General features: G+C 36.6%; 1 protein-coding gene across 1 annotated transcript in view; it reads left to right on the top strand.

The window, feature by feature from the left end:
• The window catches only part of PTPRQ (protein tyrosine phosphatase receptor type Q), a 117,006-nt gene that overhangs the window by 10,411 nt on the left and 86,731 nt on the right, over positions 1-19,864 (top strand). Inside the window, exons 7-16 of the mRNA XM_075057803.1 lie at positions 2,495-2,623; positions 3,396-3,542; positions 5,192-5,364; positions 7,739-7,949; positions 9,655-9,807; positions 9,926-10,105; positions 11,546-11,653; positions 14,166-14,447; positions 16,627-16,809; positions 17,576-17,677. Coding sequence (XP_074913904.1) covers positions 2,495-2,623; positions 3,396-3,542; positions 5,192-5,364; positions 7,739-7,949; positions 9,655-9,807; positions 9,926-10,105; positions 11,546-11,653; positions 14,166-14,447; positions 16,627-16,809; positions 17,576-17,677 — 1,668 coding nt within the window. The remainder of the gene's footprint in view (positions 1-2,494; positions 2,624-3,395; positions 3,543-5,191; positions 5,365-7,738; positions 7,950-9,654; positions 9,808-9,925; positions 10,106-11,545; positions 11,654-14,165; positions 14,448-16,626; positions 16,810-17,575; positions 17,678-19,864) is intronic.

Below are 19,864 nucleotides of genomic sequence, written 5' to 3'. Positions count from 1 at the left end.
TGGCTTTCCGTTTGCTAGTACATCATTCCTTTGCCTGACAAAGTTTGATGTTACTGGGTTCCCCTTTCATACATCCAAAATTCATAGCACTGTTCAGATGAAAAGAAATTTAATTCCCTCCTAGCACTGTTCATTTGAATTGCTTTGCTAGAATTTAAATATCCTTAGTTTGCTGTTCTGTCTACGGTTAATGAAGTTTTGAGTAGTGTCTGTTCTAATGATCTCAGGGCTGATTTCCAGTTTATTTTTCACCCTGTTAACGTCCTAGGATAGGTACACTGGTAGTAAGAAAACCCTGGAAAGTGATGAAAAGCTTATGCAATGGGGTTTAGTTCTGCCAAAAACATAGAAAGATGTCAGATGTTTGAAAGACGAGATCTTCAGTCCTTGCGAACCGGCTGCCCGTACAGCCAGGGTTGACCTATTAAAGCATGCTTTGGGAAAAGGGAGTTGGGCTTACTGGTCAGTGTGGGTGGATGTGTGGTGTGCACAGGGCCACAGGCACAGTCAGCACTCATGGCCCAAGCCTCACTAAGTCCTTCCTCTTAGCAGCACACTGCTACGCCCAAGCTTCTGGATCTGCCTCTATTAGATCTTCACCTTATGAGCGTTCAGGTGTTTGTTAAAGTGTTCCCCCGAGTCCTGCATGCCTGTGTGCCAAAGACTCTGTCTGGAGGCTGGCTGTGGAGTTGTTTGGTGATTTGTTAGGAAGGCATTACGAGTTAATAGACATTTTGCCTCATTATTTTTATTTTCTTACCTTTCATTTGCTTCAGTGGGAAAGATGTTTCTCCATGCTAAAGTTTGTATTTATCTGTATAGCCTATATAGTAAAATCACGATTTAGGTGTGTTGCTTTGCAATTATTCTAACAGGTTCACCTTCTAGTATCAAGCACCATCATCCAGTCTCTGTAGTTACTGAAATCCACTTCCCTTCTCAAAATGTCTTGGTTCTTACAAGAATCTCTTTAGCATCACACTAGCTACCCCCTCCAAGTTACCAGTTTCTCATATGGCCAAATCCTCCACTGGAGTGTCTGAGATGAGGCTTGAGGGAGAGGAATTGATGGATTATAGTTTGTCATAGCAGGTGGGAGGATGGAGAGTGCATTTATTTCAAATATCACTTTCCTGCTCACACAAGAGCATGACACAGAGTTGTCATGCCCATTTCGCCAGAGATGAAGGTGATATATGTCCCTACTGTATAGCTCATTGATGTTCCATTTTAAAATGCTAAAAATTATTTCTGTCCCCTCCAACCAGAATTTTCTGAGCCATCCTGAAGCTCTCCTGTGTTGCTGACAAAGATGATATTTTTCTTTATTTGATTTTTGAAAAAGAGGCTACTTCTTTAAAGTATTTTAAAATGTTTCATTATAAATATTTTTTGAAAACTCAGCATGCAAATATTTTCTTTGCTCGGGTAGCTGTCAAGGGGATACTTCTACAAAGAGAAAAAGATTTAAACATTGGAAAAAAAAGTGGACTCTTAAGATGATACTTCAGAATTATGTGCAATTCTGATGCAATGTGCATACTAAGAATGATTAAGTAGTCACTACTGACCAATCTATAGCATATCTTTTAGGAATGACAGGATTTTTTATTTATTTCATTTGTACATTAGTTTTTACAAAAGGCGATAGTACTTTTTAAGAGTAGTATGTTAGTTAACTTCCATATTTGTTTACAGGATCAGTCTATATCTCCGTATTGGCATAAATCTCACACATGACATATCGAGACCTGATTTTTGTAGAAATTTATATCAAGCAGTTCCCATAAGTTTACTTGCATATGCAGCATTTTTGAAAATCAAGTTTGTTTTTACTCTATATGGATGTAAAAAATTCCACCTCCTTTAGTTGTCTTTGGATTCAGATTTTAATCTCAGTAGTAATATCTCATTAACTTATCAATGCAGTAAGGTATGCTTTGGAAAGGACTTGGATTCCATAATCACTTGAGTATTGGATTCATTTAATTTGTGTGAATAGTTTCATGAAAATAGAAAATTACTCAAGTATGCAATGTTTTTGCAAGCTTAGTTGGTTCCAGGTTTACCTTTGTGGATAGTAATGTGTATCATTAGTGCTGTCAGAAATCTATAAGATGAAGTGTTGTCTGTATGAACAAAGTATCTATTCAAGAAAAAAACCCACACCCGATGTGAGCTCTGTATTGCTGAGCATCACAATCATATTTGAGCATTTTCTGTATGTAATCTATATCATGATCAAGTCCATGCTGAACTTGGTAGAATCCCTGCCACCCATGTCTTTTAAGGATTATTTGCATGCTACCAGCTCTTTTGATACCTTAAAAAAGAAATGAAATAAATATGTCATTTTAATGAGAAGTGGTTTTAATGCAGCTTCCCCTCAGAATATTTAATGTTTATGTTTAAAATGAATTGTCTGTTATGTGGTTCTTGGAAATCCTAATATAAATTATTTTATGTTCAAAGACTTTTTCCAATATTGTTTAAGTTCCAGAAGATCCACCACAAAATTTTGCCAAGAGCAACATTACAGCAAAGTCTTTCTCAGTGATGTGGGACCCACCAACCATAGTAACAGGAAAGTTTAGTTACAGAGTTGAGTTGTATGGACCATCTGGTAAGTCTGAATTTATTTTTCTATTTCTTTTTTTTTTTTTTTTTTTTTTTTTTTTTTGTGTGTGTGTGATTATTTCCTTCTTGGTGTCCCTGCCAATCAAGAATGAATATTTGAAAGCAGTTCTATGTATCCTTTTTACTATTAGACTTTTTAATAGTTTTTAGATTACTTTTAAGGGAAAGTCTGTCCATAATGAGGAAGAGTGAGCAATTAAATTCATATTAGATATTCTTAAGAGTGGAGGAAACCAACTTTCCTCACTCTTTCAGAGAGATGACAAGCTAGGCTCACAGCTGAATTAGGGTGCTTATATAACTAAATAATTCTCTGGTTTTTTACTCTTTTCTCTTTCTGTTAAAGATTTCTGGATGATTTTCATTCCTGTGTAGTATACAATCAACTGTATGAGTCTGTTTTGATGTTTTTGTAATTTTTTTAACTCAGACATGTATATATAAAGAAATTATCTAGCTGCCTGTAGTTAAGTAAAAAGTTAATGAGCTGCATGCTAATGTTTTTATGGGACCACACAGGAAAAGCAATAGAAATTAGGTTATAAACAAAATCCCTTCCTCTTGCAACCCGTACCTTCTTGAGGTGGTTTGTTTATTTTGTTTGTTTTTTTCCTAGACATTCAGTATTATTTCCAATGAAGTTGATGCCAAATGAGATTTTTCACAAAAAAATTTCTCTTTTCATCATTCATCATCCTGGAAAGTAGCTGTGGACTGTTTTTATTTTTGAGCTAGAATCTCTTTATTTTTCATTCCAGGTCATATTCTGGATAACAGCACAAAAGATCATAAGTTTGTATTTAGTAACCTTGTGCCGTTTACAACGTATGACGTGTACGTCGGTGCTGAGACAAGTGCTGGAGTGGGGCCAAAGACTAACCTCACAGTTTTCACTCCTGCGGATGGTAAGTAAGCATAGAGAAGTGAAATAAATGGGCTGTACATTGTAACTGGTTTCAGTTTTCCCTGCAGAGCCTTTTATGTACTTTGCAAAATAAATAATGGGTGTGTTTTAAGAGTGTTGCAAGAAAGCGATAAAAAGCTAATGAAAGAAATTAGCTGAAAATTTATTATGTCGATTTATTTCTCCATTTTTGTCGAGTTCATACACTGTCACTAAATTTACTTGCTATCAGAAGCCTTCAGAGACTGTGAAAGAAAGGTGGTTTCTGCCTGAATGAAAGTAGTATTTTTAGATACGGTAATTAAGTTGCAGGTCCTGCCCTTACCCGTTAGATGGCAGCAAGTGGAAAAGAAAGAACAGCGCAGGATTCCCCACGGCTAGTTTGTTCAGCCCCAATGTTTCTTATTAAACCTCGTTTGACTAATTTTCACCAAATCTAAGGCCCCATACCAGTCTCTAATGGAGCCACCTTTACCAGGGTCCATAGGTCTGAGGCAGACCCAACATCAAGATCTTGTCCTGGGGCAGTCATGTGGTTGGTTCTGCCCCTGAGGCATCTACTCTGTCGTTTGGGAGTTTTGGCTCCCAGTAGTCGACTCACCAGGTGAGAGTCCTTTGCTGTATAGAAATGCGGTTTTATCTTGCATACATGTGAGATTGTGCAGGATTATTGGTCTGCATCTGAGGATGCAACCAGAAAAAATTGAGAATCAGTGTGTAATAGGCAGGCAGTTTCAAGATGTTTATTTGTGTTACATTTATGCCACACAGCACAAATTTAGAAAATATGTCAATCAGTGATTGCTGCAATGCTTGCTGTCAAGGTGTAACAGCAGGAGGAACGCCTATCCTTATTTATCATACTCTTTCCTGGAGTATCTGCTTTTGTGCTCTCAGAGACAATTTCCAGAGGTGGCCTGCCTCAGTGCAGTCATGCTCACCTCTTGTCTAAACTCACTGTCAGAAGCCAAAGGGGATTTTGGTGGTTTGGGTTTGTTTTTTTTTCTGAGAGTAACATAGAATGTCGCATTTTAATGTCAAATCTACAAATCTTCGTTATGCAAGTAATTTCAAGTTTTTCTTTTTCTAAGGTATATTAGGACAAAATTATTTTTCATATAAAATCTGAATATTATTCTACTGAATATAAATGTATCTGATCTCTGGCAGTCCTGCATAAAGTACAGTATCATTATTACTGCATAGTTAAAGGAGAAATCGAACCAAAACCTGTTATAAAAGGGAAATGAACAAGATGTATCACATTCATTATTTTGCTTTCAGCTTTTTACTTCATTCTTGTATGGTTTTGATGAATTGAGAATTAAGCTTTCCTTTTCAATATACTTAAGCAAAGGTCTGCTTGCTTCCAGTCACTGACTTCAGTGGAACTATCCTGATTTACATCATCTTAGGATCTGACCATATTCATACATATGTCATATATGTCAAAAAACTGTGTGCATATTTTTAGAACTATAACTTGTTTGCTAAGAAAACATGTGAAGTAACTGTACCTGCACAGGCGCAACTCAAAAGATAAGGATGTGAAATTTGATTAAATGCCTAGTGTACTTTGCACACAGTGCTGAAAAAGCTTGTAATAATCACAGATGTTTAATTAAAACAAGTTTCTTCTTGAATATTTAGTCCCAGGTGCTGTATCAGATTTACATCTGGCAGAAGTGGAAGCCACATATATAAAAATTGTTTGGAGGAAGCCACGACAACCAAATGGAATCATTACCCAGTACAGAGTTAAAGTACATGTGCAGGAAACAGAGGTGACTCTGGAAAACACTATTCTTGAAGGAAAAAATAAGGTATTCAGTTTTTTTTTAATATGGATTTCTTTGCTAGATTAAATTTGCTTCTCTGCCTTATCTGATAGGTAGGGAATATGGAATTAGCCACCACAGATGACATGTCAATGCTTTTAAGGGCCACCTTCCTCACCCCACCCTCTTTCTCTGGCTGGGTTTTAAAGAGATTCCAATAATGCTGTTTCCACAACATGAGAACAATAAATAATTCTGGCAGAATGATCCAGACTGTCTTAGCTACTGAAGGCAGGAAGCCATAGCCCACAGTCTTATCCTTTCTAGCCCTTGAGGTTTTTTGCAGCATAGGGTGACCTAACAATAAGAGTACAGATTTAGGTGCACGCAGGCGAACTCCTAGAAGATATGGGTATGAATCCTACGGAGAAGTGAATTCAACAGAAGTCTCCCAAGGCTCTTTAAGTTATACTTTCTGCGCCCATTTGTATCCTTGAATTTACATGTCTGATACTACATGCTGAACTCCATGCTATGGTTGTATACTAATGATATCTGTGCACATCTACCAGATCAAATCTTTTAGGGGACTTATGCTGTCAGTCAGTCTAGCTTCTGGATTTTGGGTGCTGAGATGCTCTACATGCTTAGGTGGGGCAGCTCTGAGCATGCAGCACAGAACTTTGGAGCCCTAGCAAATATTCAGCTCAGGATTGAGTGCTTTCTGAGGTAGGGCTTTTTGGTCTGAATTTTGAACATAGGTGCCCAAAGTTTGCATAATACCTTTTTTTAGACAATGATGTCTTTCTCTGATCTGACACAGAATCTAAGTTTTTGATGTAGAGCTCAATGAAGGAGTTTGCTTTCAAGTTGAATGGTATACATTAAATAGAGCCCTGGAGCCAAACATTAAATAAGGAGTATGGGGAAAAAAAAATGAGGATAAGGATCCATTCATTAAAACAGGCAAGCTTCCTTGGAAAATGAAAGTATATAACTATAATTAAAGATTGTATCATAGTACAGACAGAAGAAATGAAAATTGTCTGCACAAACATGTTTTAATGATGGGATTTCCTAATTTTTGAGTTCTTAGTGTAGCATCATTGCTGCTTTATTATAGTTGATTGAATGTAATTTTCTAATTAAAACCCAAACCAAATCATAATAAGCATTGCTTTATTTAGAACCCCATTGACCCAAGCTTAGACTATCTACAGGATTTGAACTGGCAGATCCACAGTGCTAACGGTAGTCACTAACTAGTAGCAGTAAAAAACTGTTGTCTTATATGTGGAAAAGCCTCAGAAGCAAAAAGTATTTCCACGTGGGTTACTATTTTGCTATGAAATGTTGGTGAAGATGAGGCATGTATATCTTTTACCTGTTGGTACTTAGGTGAGATTGATGCTGTATCTCTGCCTGTGGTTAATCCCCCCTAGTTGAAGCAGTAAAAAAGCTGCTTTGCCCTCTCTCCACCCAGAGTCTGTAGGGAGAGACCTAATGTGTATTAGTTACATCACTGTAAAAGCATCTCTTTCTGGCAGTGAAGTGGGCCATATGTGTGAGTGGGGAGTGTTCACAGATGACAGCAGAACAATTTAAAGACACTAGAGTCCTGGATTCGGTCCCAGATTCTGAAGGGACATAATGCTCTAGTGCTTACACACTATTTTGTACCTATGCTCTAGCCTCTCTGTCTTTTCTCTTCTGCTTTTGTTGTTCCTCTCTTTGTAGTTCTTGCTCCCCTTACATCTACTGCCAGCCCTTTCCAACATTTGTCTTTTGCCCCTTCTGTCCTATGGACCTCTGTATCACTTATCTCCCTTTCACTCTCCCTTTTCACATAAATACTCCCTTATTTTCCCTCTTCCCTTTATTTCATTAGCTTCTGTTTTTCTCTCTCTCCCCTTATTCCCTCTCAGTGATCTAGTCAACATGTTATTCCTTTTCTTCAGGGCCTAGTAGGGGTATCTGAAGCCCTCTTATTTTCAGTGCCTGCAACCCCGTTTCAGAACATGCTTAAGTACAAATGGAATCTCCCAGGCTCAAACATGTATCTATTCAATGTAACTCCAAGGATACAGCATTCAGGTTAAAGGCCTTGCTCTAAAATTGCCACTTTACTATAAAAAACATATCTTAAGAAATAAAAAAAAAGAATGTGGTGTTTAAAAAATAAAAATTAATAAAAGGTTGCAGGTTACTGGCAGCTGAGCTTTTTCATGAGAAATATTGTATTGTTCAAAGTTAATTATTGTTGTAATGAAAGATAATGTTTGTATGCCAACATTTATATAGTGTGTGTAGATATATGTGCACAAATATACAAACACTATTTCTATATTATATATTAATTTAATTAAATAATTTAGTGATGATGAGGTCTGTGATTTATTTTTACATTTCTGATTTTTAGTATTCGATTGATTCTTTGGAACCGTATATGATAAATGAAAACATCAAACCTTCTCCCACTTGGAATTCAGTGGAAACAGCCAATGAATTATATGAAGGTTCAGCTGAAATGTTTTCCAGCATTCAGACAGCTTCCCCAGTAATATTTACAAGTGTATCTGGTGATGATTTACCTGCTATAAATGGAGCTGCAAAATTGCATTCTGCTTTGGGTAAGATATTTTAGGGTATTTATCTACTTGCTCCTTTGTTCTGAAGGACCCCCATCACTGTCCCAGATATGATCTTTAGCACATGGTTCAAGCAAATTATGAATGGGTCATTTGCTGGAGTCGGATTTTTTTACTACCAAATAACCTTCTGAAGCAAATGGGAATGCCACACAGGCAGGAACTAGCCCCTTGTCACCCAGCTGACCTTCTTCCTAGTGAAAGGAGCACCAGAAAGCCATCAGCCAAGCTGCATAGACAATCAGTTATTACAGTTGCCAAAGCAGGTGTGATTGTCAGGGATTAACATATCTCCAAGCCCTTCAGAGACCTTGATTTCTCTAAGCCTTTTGACTAATAGGTTTTCAAATGTCAGTGAAGGTAAATAGGTCAAAAAGTTACAAATTTGCTATATGGGTGACAAACAGGTGGAGATGACCCCATGACATGGTGATGTCATTAGTGTGTACACTTGTTCTGTATTATCAATGGACCAGTGTTTCTTTACCAAGTATGGATATTTACAAATCATTAAGCAGGCCTCAGTTGACAGGCAGGAACTTAAAATACCACTCTAGATTTTTACAGTGAGTTTTGAACTGTGGGGAGAAAGTCAAGTTTTTATTGTTTTATTAAAGTCACCAAATTCCTCCATGTACACCAGTATCTAAAATGAGAATTCAATCCATTAGTCTAAACTACAGTGGATCTTTTCTGTACTTTATTAATCCTGAAGAATCTTCTTCGTCATACAGAGAAAATGTACAGTGCTTTAAATGTGAATCTTCTTTTTACAGCCTCATTCAGGTTGAGGTATTGAGTTGCTAAAAGATGTCTGTATTGCTGAAAAATTGATTTCAGGCAGCATCTCTTGTAATCTAGCATACAAGTATTATTTTATAGTAGTTATTATAGTAGTTAAAGCTGTTGACAGCCAAATTTTCAACAGGGTCTGCTGATTTTTAGATGCCTTCATTTTAATGCTGGTCTTGCAAAAACTCTGAGGCTTATACTTAGATATGTGAAGCACCCACACTTTTTCATGTTGCAGTGGCATAATGGCTGCTTTATAACGTGATTTTGACTAGCACAGATGGATTGCAGTGGACTGAACTTTATTGCAGATGCACCAAAAACTTTTTGTGGGCATGCATGACTTCTTCAGTCTGCTGGCCACAACTCTTCTGCTAAAAATACCAGTGTGAAAGGATCTGTGAGGGCAGACAATTCAAGTACAGTTATTATAGCACTGTTGGGAGGGCAAGGAAGAGGGAATCTGTCTTTCTCGATTAAAAAACAAAATTTAAAACAAAACTAAAAGCTCCACCAACCTAGGATCCATGGTTCTGAAGTCACTGGACATACTAGGCCATATACAAATATGCCTTTTCCTAGTTCCTAGGGGATTTCTCTCAAAATTTTTTGGAGATAACTGTCAGTATAAACCTCATCATTTTAGTTCTTGCCCATTCATTCTTTCATCTAGCCAATCTATCTATTGTACACATGAAAATGGACTTATAATAGCCTCTCCTTGACTGAGTTAGGAGGTGGAGTGTAAACTTTTCTTTATATTTTTGTAATTGCCTAGAAAGTTAATTCTTTTGCAATAAAATAGTTCCAGGTCACTGTGTCAAAGTGAGTTTAGAATGCAAAAGAAAAAAATGAGTTTACGAGTAAGTAATTATTTCTCTCCATTTAATCACAGATAATCAGTATACCATTAACATTTTGGCTGAAGAACTGTCCTATGTTATAAAGGGCCTTGCACCTTTCACAGACTACACAATCAGTGTGTCTGCTTTCACTGCTGTTGGAGAAGGACCACCATCCGTTCTTACAGTCAGGACACATGAACAAGGTAAAATGTTGTAAGTCTGATACTATCAAAGTTAGCATATGTGACTTCTTTCACTGAACATTTTAAATTCTGTTTTATCATTCATTTACTTACTTATATTTTTCTGTTTTCATTTCAGTTCCAAGCTCAGTACAAAATATATCTTACAAGAATATTAGCTCCTCCTCTGTTTTGCTGTATTGGGATCCTCCAGCAAATCCCAATGGGAAGATCATTCATTATACTGTTTATGCCATGGAACTGGATACAAAACAAGCATTCCACACAACAACTTCAAACAACAGCTTACTTATGACAGGTACATTGTCATTTGATTAAAAAAAAGAAAATTGCAAATACATTACAGAAAATTATTTTTTCCAACTTTATGTAATGTAGCCATTCATCAGGTAGGTGGACCAGAGCTCCCCCATCCACACACATCCACACACACACCACAACTGCATGTGAAAGCAAAGTTGGGACACGACTGACAGACATCTACTGTGGAGGGATAAGTAGGGAACGTGAGATGGGAGAAGAGGACTAGGTAAGACGAGCGCTAATTTGTGAAATGCGCCAAGTAGTAATTTGTGAAATGTACTGAGTAGTAATTTGTGAAATGGATTTCTCCTTGGAATTTTTTCCTTAGCCTCTTCCTTCCACATAGGAAAATATTCCTAAATTGTCAATTCTTTTTCAGACTTGAATTGTTTTCACAGTATTTGTCTGACTTTAGTAATAATTTTCTTCTTTTAAGGTGATAATTTTGATAGTAATTGAAGAAAATGCATTCCTTGTGGGATTTCAGGCATTTATTTATGCTAATCAGTGTCCTGCTTTTTGGCTGCGATAGAGTTAATTTCCTTTCTAGTAGCTGGTATAGTGTAATGTTTTGGGTTTATTATGAGAATTGTGTTGATAACACACTGATGTTTTCAGTTGTTGCTAAGTAGTGTTTAGACTAAGTCAAGGATTTTTCAGCTTCTCATGCCCAGCCAGCAAGAAGGCTGGAGGGGCACAAGGAGTTGGGAGGGGACACAGCCAGGACAGCTGACCCAAACTGGCCAATGGGGTATTCCATACCATGTGATGTCATGCCCAGTATATAAACTGGGGGGAGTTGGCCAGGGTTGGGGGGTGCAGATTGCTGCTTGGGAACTAACTGGGTATTGATCGGTGAGTGGTGAGCAATTGTGATTCATTGTGCATCACTTGTTTTGTATATCCAATTCTTTTATTACTATTATTGTAATTTTAAATTATTGTTTTTGTTGTTATTGTTGTTATAATTTTCTTCCTTTCTGTCCTATTAAACTGTCTTTATCTCAGCCCATGAGTTTTACTTTTTTTTCCTCGGTTGTCTCCCCCATCCCACTAGGTGTGGGGGGGAGTGAGTGAGTGGCTGCGTGGTTCTTAGTTGCTGGCTGGGGTTAAACAACGACACAGAATAATGCATATAGAATAAAAACGTATATTTGGATGTACACATACACATCTTTTGTCTTCACAGATAAATTCTTAAAGCTATTTACAGGGTTGAAGCTGGTTGACTTATTTCAAAGTCTGTTGATTTGACTAAGTGCTTATTTGGGTCTCCACAAATGAATGGTATTATACATATTCTGCCTTTTAGGTAACAAATGTGTATCAAAAACTCTTAGAACAGTAGCCTTCTTTATAGTTTTATAAGTAGCTATGAGGAAAAAAATATGTTTAAGAAGTCAACAGTCAAGATTTTTTTACTTAATCTTTTTAGGTTTAAAAAAGTACACAAATTATAAAATGAGAGTTGCAGCCTCTACGACAATTGGAGAAAGTGCTTTGTCTGAAGAGAATGATGTTTTCGTGAGAACCCCTGAAGATGGTAAATACATTCTTTGCAATAATGATTTGATTTCTGTATTTAAGTTTGCACTTGTTCAGAAGACTGGGCGCATACATAAGGAGGGGAAGAAAGTGTATGAATAAAATCAATGTTTGTTGAAATTATTAGTCTTCTATCAGTCAGTGACTGCATTCAGCCCATTTTTATGTAAGTGCTAGAAATAAGCATGAAAGCTGCAGCATGACCAGCAATCAACTAATCTCAACTCTGACAGACAAATGGGAAGAAAGCTGCAGAGCTGAGGTTCCTTCACTGAAAACAGTGTGTCCCTAGACCCCATCTAAACCATTAAACCATAATCAATTATCTTTGGGACTGCAGCTTATCCTTTTTTTTTATGTTATCATATGGAAATTAGGTTGGTCTTGAAGCATCTGTAAATGGCAGCTTTCAACAATTCAGATGCCATATTGCTGTCTATAAGCAGAGCTGCTGATAAAGTGAGGGGTTTTTACACTGCATGGTATTATATGCAGTTGTTTTCGTACAGCTTTGGGGCTTTATTAATTTTAAGACTGATCAATAGTTTTAATGTAGGGTATAACACTACTTTATGAAGATTTCTGGATCTTGCTTTCTTGCTTGCAAGGCAGTCTCCACCCATGAAGGCACAGGGGCAGTAGCTGGAGTTGCCATTGGCCTCTGCAAAGAGAACATGGGAATCTGATTTACAGAGCAGAGTCATGAGTATTAAACCTTAAGCTTTTCTCATTTGTATCAGGTTTATATTTTCACTGGTTTCAGCAAAGTTATTTCCAGTTTTTACCGAAGTAATAAAGAAGGTAATTGTCCAGTTGTCATTTATCTCTCTCATTGCCAAATATGCTACAATACAGGAAACATAATTAAGTGAGAATAAAAGAGAGCAAAGGATTACAGGATTAAAAATCATGGTGATTTATGAAGCTTAGATGATTTGAATAATCAACCAAAATCTCAAATTAAACAGTGACATTTTAAGTGCTTGTAAATTTTTTTTAAAGGTTGCATGCTTCTATGCTGTTAGTTTTTTGCAGGGGAAGGCATATCACAAGAACAGAAAATTACCTATCTAAATATCTTTTTCTCTGAAAGTTTACAATTCCTTGCCTTTGAGCATTACAGAAATTTGTTCAGAGTAGAGTTGCACTCCAACAGTTGATCCATTGGTAAGAGATGCAAGCAAGTCTTGAGGAAACTATTGAGAAGACCACCAATAGTTCCTGCCTTTTCATAAGGCTACGTGTAATTACTCTTGTCATCTTCTTGTTCTTTAGTTTTCCTGAGGTAATTCAGGTTGAGATTCATCTCTCCTAACTTTAGCCAAGCTAGGAGTGACAACTAGTTTGACTCTTGAAAAGAGAGATACCTCCAAATAAAAGATTCACTACATCTATCTTAGATAACTTATGTTGCGATAGAAGATACTAGGCTGTTGCATTTAAATATTTTACCATGCCAGATAAATTGCAAAATGCATTTCAATTTAAAATTAAGCTTCTTCACATGGGAAATATCCATGTGGGCAGTCTTGTCATCCAGAGCAGTGATCTGTTACAGTTAATACTTTTCATTCATGGGCTCAGAAATCAGGAATGAAAGTGGTTTGTGAGACCTTTAGGACAAAAGAATTCATGATAAACTCTGAACTATCTGGATATAGGTATTTGTACACAAACTGAATCACATAATCCTGGGTTCTTAGTACATTTTTTTAAAACTTTACAGGCAGGTTATTTCAGGGGTGAAGTGATGAAGCCTTTGGAGGAATCAGGGTTGACATTCAGAGCTGATTTTATTCGTAAGTGCAGCCCACACTCCTTCAACACTTCCATGCATTATTAGCTCACTGGACTCACATGCACTCATGTTGCCAGTAGATTTAGCCAACACACTGCCCTGGAGCTGGACTTGTTTTGTGCATGACCTTCACACCAGTGCATGCAAGATTTACACTGGGGTCTTCATGGTCATCAATTAGCAGCTGTATCAGTAAACTAAAGGGAATTTAGTTACAGTGCATACAGTCCTTTTCTTGGTTCAATGCTTGGTTGAGTGAAATAAGATGGGTGGCTATTTAAGAAGAAAGCAGTAAGATGGCATTCAGCTAAATTTAAAGAACCTGAATTTGAGGAAGGCAGTAAGAGGATTTGAAGGATCAGTCTGCATGAAAGCATTAGACAGAAGAGATTTTTTTCTTAATAAATGCAGTTTTGGATAGATTTATAAGTGGATGAGAAAAGAAACTCCAAAAAAGCTGAAGTGTCTGGGATGCAAAAAGATGCCCGGTTTTATGAATGGAAGAGAAGACATGCTGAAATTAACTAAGATAAAAAGTGGTAAGGCTTTGAGACGGGGTTGAGTGAGTGACTGACTGACTACTGACTGTAGCCTTTTGGTACAGTTAGCTAATTTAAATGTTAGGATCCAATAGGTTTATGAGATTGGTCCTATATTCAATTAATTGAAAGTCTCAGAGGGTTTTTTTTTCTCTTTGATTTCTGTATTGCAGAACCAGACTCCCCACCCCAAAATGTAGAGTTAATAAATGTAACTGCAACAGAAATAAATCTGAGATGGTTACCACCTGAGCAGCCTAATGGTCTCATAACTCACTATGAAGTTCTGTACAGTGATTCCAATGATTTATTTATTAAAAATGCCTCATCTACAAGTATGTCACTAAGCAAAATGAAGCCATATACTCTCTATAACATCTCTGTAAGGGCGTTCACCAGACTTGGCCATGGCAATCAGTCATCTTTCCCACTTCTGGTGAGAACTTCTGAAACTGGTGAGTATATAGGTTTTTTTTAAAAAATGTAAATTTTCCACAGTCAACTGCTTTATGGTGACCTTTGATGCCCCCGAGATCAGTTTAATTAATTTTAAAAGTATGTGTTTGCTTTGCAAAGCAGTATGTTTGAACCCTGTTTTCTCTTTTATATATAAAGCAGAAATAAGGAAATAGTAAGGATGATTAAGAAGTACAGAAAAAAGTGAAGTTTTATGTCTGATGGGCTTCATATATTTTACTATTTGTCCTTTAAGATTCCTTGTGCCTTGCAGGAAAATAATTTTTTGTATGAAAGGTGGGGTTTCAAAAAGTGAGTGCAATTTGGAATTCAAGTTATGAACTGAAATTTTATAAGAATTCAACCCTAATGGTTAAAAAAAATAATATCAGAATTCACAGATAAGTGCTCTTTGGTAGCAGGCAAAGTTGTTTATGTTACTAGAAATATTTTGGAGAAGGTACAGATAAAATAAAATCACAGACGATTAGAATAGATGCGGTTTTTCCAAGAAAGGAAAGTAAATTTAGAAGTGAGGACTGGGAAGGATGAACATTAAAGAGGTATAACAAGGCATAGGAAAAGAATTGAAATAAATAAGTAGCTGTAAGGTAGGACAGGGGGTCATTAAACTTTCAATGGAGCTAAACAGGAGAGGCATTGGAGAAAAAACCTGAAGATAATGATTTATATGGAGGAGTAGATGTTTGGGTTAAGCTGTAGACTCAGGAATGAAAGGTGGCTGGGGAGACAGATGTGAAGCTTAGTTTCCTTTAGGACTCAGCCATATACAGGTAGCACTGGTATGATGATCATCCTTTTTGGGGGGCCTTTTGCCATCTTCACCAATTTGCTACCTCAGACAAGTACCTACTTTATCTATACCTAGAGCTAGCCCTGGAACTAAGCTTGCTCTATATATCACATTTTTCTCAGTAAGGAAAGACATGCACGTACTGATGTCTCTCAGAAGGGCCAGGGAGATGCTTTGGCTCAGTTATTGTTAAGACACAGTGGAATCATTATGAGCTCCTTCTCCTTCTTGTTTCTGAAATGAACTTTTATTTTCCCTGTGTGAAGTAGTTGTGGTCTAGGCCTGCCTAACAAGTCAAGCTCTTAAGGAACAGGGACACAAACACCTAGTTTTTAGACTAAATGAAACAGTAGTCATAACAGAAGCACCAAACTAGCTCTGTCAAGACATTGTGCTACATTTGAGGATTTTTTTTGGTCAGATACCATAGGTATGTAGGCACCTGCCCAGCTGATACAATGTCCTTAGATATAACCTTTTTTATTGCTCTCTTTAACAGACATCTATCTTTTGTCTAAGTTGTATTTTAAGGCAGTTCTTTCTCAGTGCCTAACTCCCCTGACACTCAGAACAAAAATTTGAATTCCAGCTGCCTGTGATAGAGATGAGAAGCTGCAAAAACACTGTCTGAGATGAGAAGAATAAAACCAAGGGAGGATCTGGAGAATAGAGCATTTTGAGTGAACAAAACCGATTAATGGGCTGGTGTGTTTGAAGAGCTCTTGGGAGTTCTCTGTTACCGTTCTGCCATGAAATTAGGCTGAATTGTGGGCTGATTTCACTGCCTCTCGTGGCACTTATCCCCTTTCTGGATATTGCTTAAGCAGAAATAATTTGGTTTTTTGAATGCAGGTTTTCATCAAATGTCAGTACAGTTATAAGAATATTTAGGACATCCTAAAAACATGTCCCTGCCTTACTTGACCTTTTGGGAAAATTTTCCTGTCATTGTATGATTATGATTTTCTGGAGTAACATATATTATGCTATCAGTCCAGTTTTGGATAATGGAAAACATACTTGTGTATCTGTTTGGTGACAGACAGACACATGCACACAAAAACCTTCTAACAGAAGGAAGTTTAGTGTCATGCTCCAGATTTTTTCATCTGGCATGTTAAGATGATTTCCATCTTTTTTTTTCTTTTTTTTTTTTAAATTACCTGTACCTTGTTGTTACAGTGTGTGTCTGTCATGTGGTTTTGGTCTTCCAATTCAGCCTCTTTTAAAATTTATTTTATACAAAAAATAGGATAAAAATCCAAATGTTTATAATGTGTTTCATTTTAAAAAGTTTAAGAAAATACTTAACAAATCAATGAAACTGACTGAAATCTTCTATGAGTCTAAATTTTGTCTTCTAGTTCCTGATTCTGCACCAGAAAACATAACCTATAGGAACATCTCATCCATGGAAATTGAACTATCATTTTATCCACCATCCATTCCCAATGGAATCATACAGACTTACACAATATATCTCAAGAGGACTAATGGAACTGAGCAAAGAGTCATAAACACTACTCTTCTGACGCTACGTATTACAGGCCAGTATATAATGTTTGGGAACTTATGTCAACTGTAAATTGTTCTGAGAAGGGATCAACAGACTGATGCAAATCAATTAGTTCACTGGTTGGACGTGATCCTTCTTGTCCTTATATAAAGTTATATGCTACCTGTCCTGAGAAATAGCCTGTTGTGTCCTGCCATAATATGGCGGAACAGGCCACAAATGGTATAGAGTCTAACATATATCTGGTTTTTATTGTATTTTAGATGTTTATTATTATACTGTATTTTAGATGTTTATTATTATACTGTATTTTAGATGTTTAAAGTACAAGGAACTTCAATAGATTTCTTTGCATATATATCACTGTAACAAAGTAAACACTCAAGTCACCTACATATCTTTCTGATCTTATTCTGGATAAAAATAAATACTTCCCTTTCCACTCACCTTTGCATATTTTGCTATATTCTCTCATTATTACTAAGGTATGACACAGCAGTTAATGCTGGGAGCTCAGTACCTTAACCAGTAAATTTTCAGAGTGCAGCTAAGGACAAACTGTAAAGCATTCTAGGAATATGAAGTATAAAATGGTAATTAGGGCTTTGCCCCTTCTTTTGTTCATGCAGGATACTTTGTGTTCAAGTTTTCCTAATGCTTATTTCAGTCTCTAAAGACACAGATCAGTGTAAGTAAGTGATGGGCTTATTCAGCACTTTAAACTACTTATGGTCCATTAAAAAACCTAATTTAGCCCAGTGAATGGTTGGTTTATTGAATTCTTCTTCTTTATGTAGATTTAATGAAATATACAGAATATACTGTAGAAGTGTCTGCTAGTACCACAATGGGGGAGGGCCTTCGTAGTTCACCTCTGCATATACTGACTGATGAAGATGGTAAGTCAGAAGTTGCAATGTATCATTGTCTGCCTGTAGTCTTAAACTGATCTTACACTTCCTGTCAGATATGTGTGGGTTTTATATACTTTTTTTGCAATTATATCTCTGTATTGATACCTGTATCTATCTACACACAAACATACTCATCTATCTGTTTGTCTCTCTTACCTGTCTCTCTATGTTACTTAATATATTTACCAGTACAAGCTATGTGAAATGACATGATTGCTGTGCATGGACATTTGGTCTTACCAATATCTTATGAATTTGAAGACTCTTAATTTACTAGTAGTATTTTAATCTAATACACCACATGGTAGAATTAAATATTGTGTTTGGTTCTGCAGACATGTGAGAGTTGGAGAAAGGGAAAACCACCAAAAGACAGCTTGAATGGTCCAGGGACATTTCTGGTTCGTTTGGAAATTTTTTGATTCTTCTAAAGAGATGCATGTACAGATACACATTTATAGATGTAGAATTATTAATACTATGAAAATGCTCAAAGTCCATCATCTGTAGTACTGCACTTCCAAATTGAGCAGGGGAGTGTTCTGCACTGTAGCCTGAGGGTAGAACACAGTTATTGCATCCCCTGCTAATTAGTACAGTAAGTCACAAATCAGCAGAGGAACTGCAAAATGGTATTTGTACTTTCAGTACCCAATTTAGTTGTGGGAAATCACCATTGGTCCCCTCTATAGTTTCTGGAGGGGGAATTCTGAAAAAAATTCAAAGCAGAATCTTAACTTAGGTGTTGTCACTCATATTTTGGAGGAGCCTGTGTCTGTCCCTCTCCATTGCTTAGGGAGGAAGTCTCTGGGAACCTAGACTAAAGCAGCATTGACACAAACATCCCACCAGCCTTTCTCAAATTGAGTCTTTTTTCATGTTTTAGGGAGCACTGACTTGCCTAAGATCCAGGTTTTGATGATAACGGATCGTTGCAAATCTCCAAGATGTTGTTGGGCTTACATTCATACTGTCAGTAATAAACCTTTGCTCAAGAGTAATGTTGCTGAAGCACACTGGGAACAGCTAATTTGGATAAAACCATCTCTTGCATAGAGTATTTTTATTTAAAGCAATGTAGATTCTATTCTTCAGCAAAAAATATCCTCTGAATAAGAACTGTAGAATGAACTACACATGCCAAAAAGACATGACATTCACAGTATGACAGATCTTTTATTATATAGCCACTGAGGATAATATAACAAGTAAAACACTAAATACAGCTGTCACCATTTTTTGCTAGTAAATACAGACATTCACTGAATTCAGTGAACCTTTGTTCATGACAATTTTTTTTTTTCTGAAACATACAGAGTTCTAAAACCTTTATGCCAACTTTTGAGGTAGTGAAAGAAGGAACAACAACTGAAAAACAACAATATTTATAATACACCACATGTTCTTTATTCACAGGAACACAGTGTTCCAAGGTTCAGACCAAATGTTTCATAGATTTGCTAATAGCTATGCTCATATTCTCAATTTTCATGCATGACTACAGCTATGACCTGAATTTTTAGTGCATGATGCTCTTTGGTTTAATTTGAGGAAAACAAAAGTAATTCTAATATTACTTCATAGTGAGACATATATCCGTGAATCAAGATGAAGAAAAATATTTACTTCTCACTAACATGCTAATACAAAGCAGTGTCATTTATGCATACAGGGGTATATTTTTCCTCAGCAATATTTATATGAACTATAGAATGAAATCAAACATGGTCTAGCATTTTCATTTACTTACGTTGTTTCCCTACACAGTTGTGGCATGGTGTCATGTAGAGTTCATCTTAAAATGAATTTTAAGGGTCTCAGTCAATGCCTATCTTTATATTTGCCCTTGTGACATGTTAAATGTATGAATGTGGTCCTTATTTGATGGAGTTAATAGATTTTACCGCTGCCTAGTATCCCATATTTTTATCATCTCTCAATGCCATGCTTATCCATTTTTCCACCTTTTTGTGCTTTGTATCATTCTTTACAGCACCTCTTTTTCCTCAGGAGAGCTATTTTGCTATATTTTACATGTGTTCCTACCTATAAAGATCTTGCTTTTATTAGAAGGGGAAAAAAAAATTACAGCAATGTACTTGGACAGTAGGTGAATCACTGTGACCTACCCGTTGCTCTGTTTTCTCATGAAGTACTTTTTCCATTGAATCA

Source organism: Buteo buteo, chromosome 26 (assembly GCF_964188355.1).
Source record: "Buteo buteo chromosome 26, bButBut1.hap1.1, whole genome shotgun sequence".
In the NCBI taxonomy this organism is placed as follows: Eukaryota; Metazoa; Chordata; class Aves; order Accipitriformes; family Accipitridae; genus Buteo; species Buteo buteo.
The sequence above is the reverse complement of the archived record's forward strand: the minus strand, read 5'-3'. Positions and strand labels throughout refer to the sequence as shown.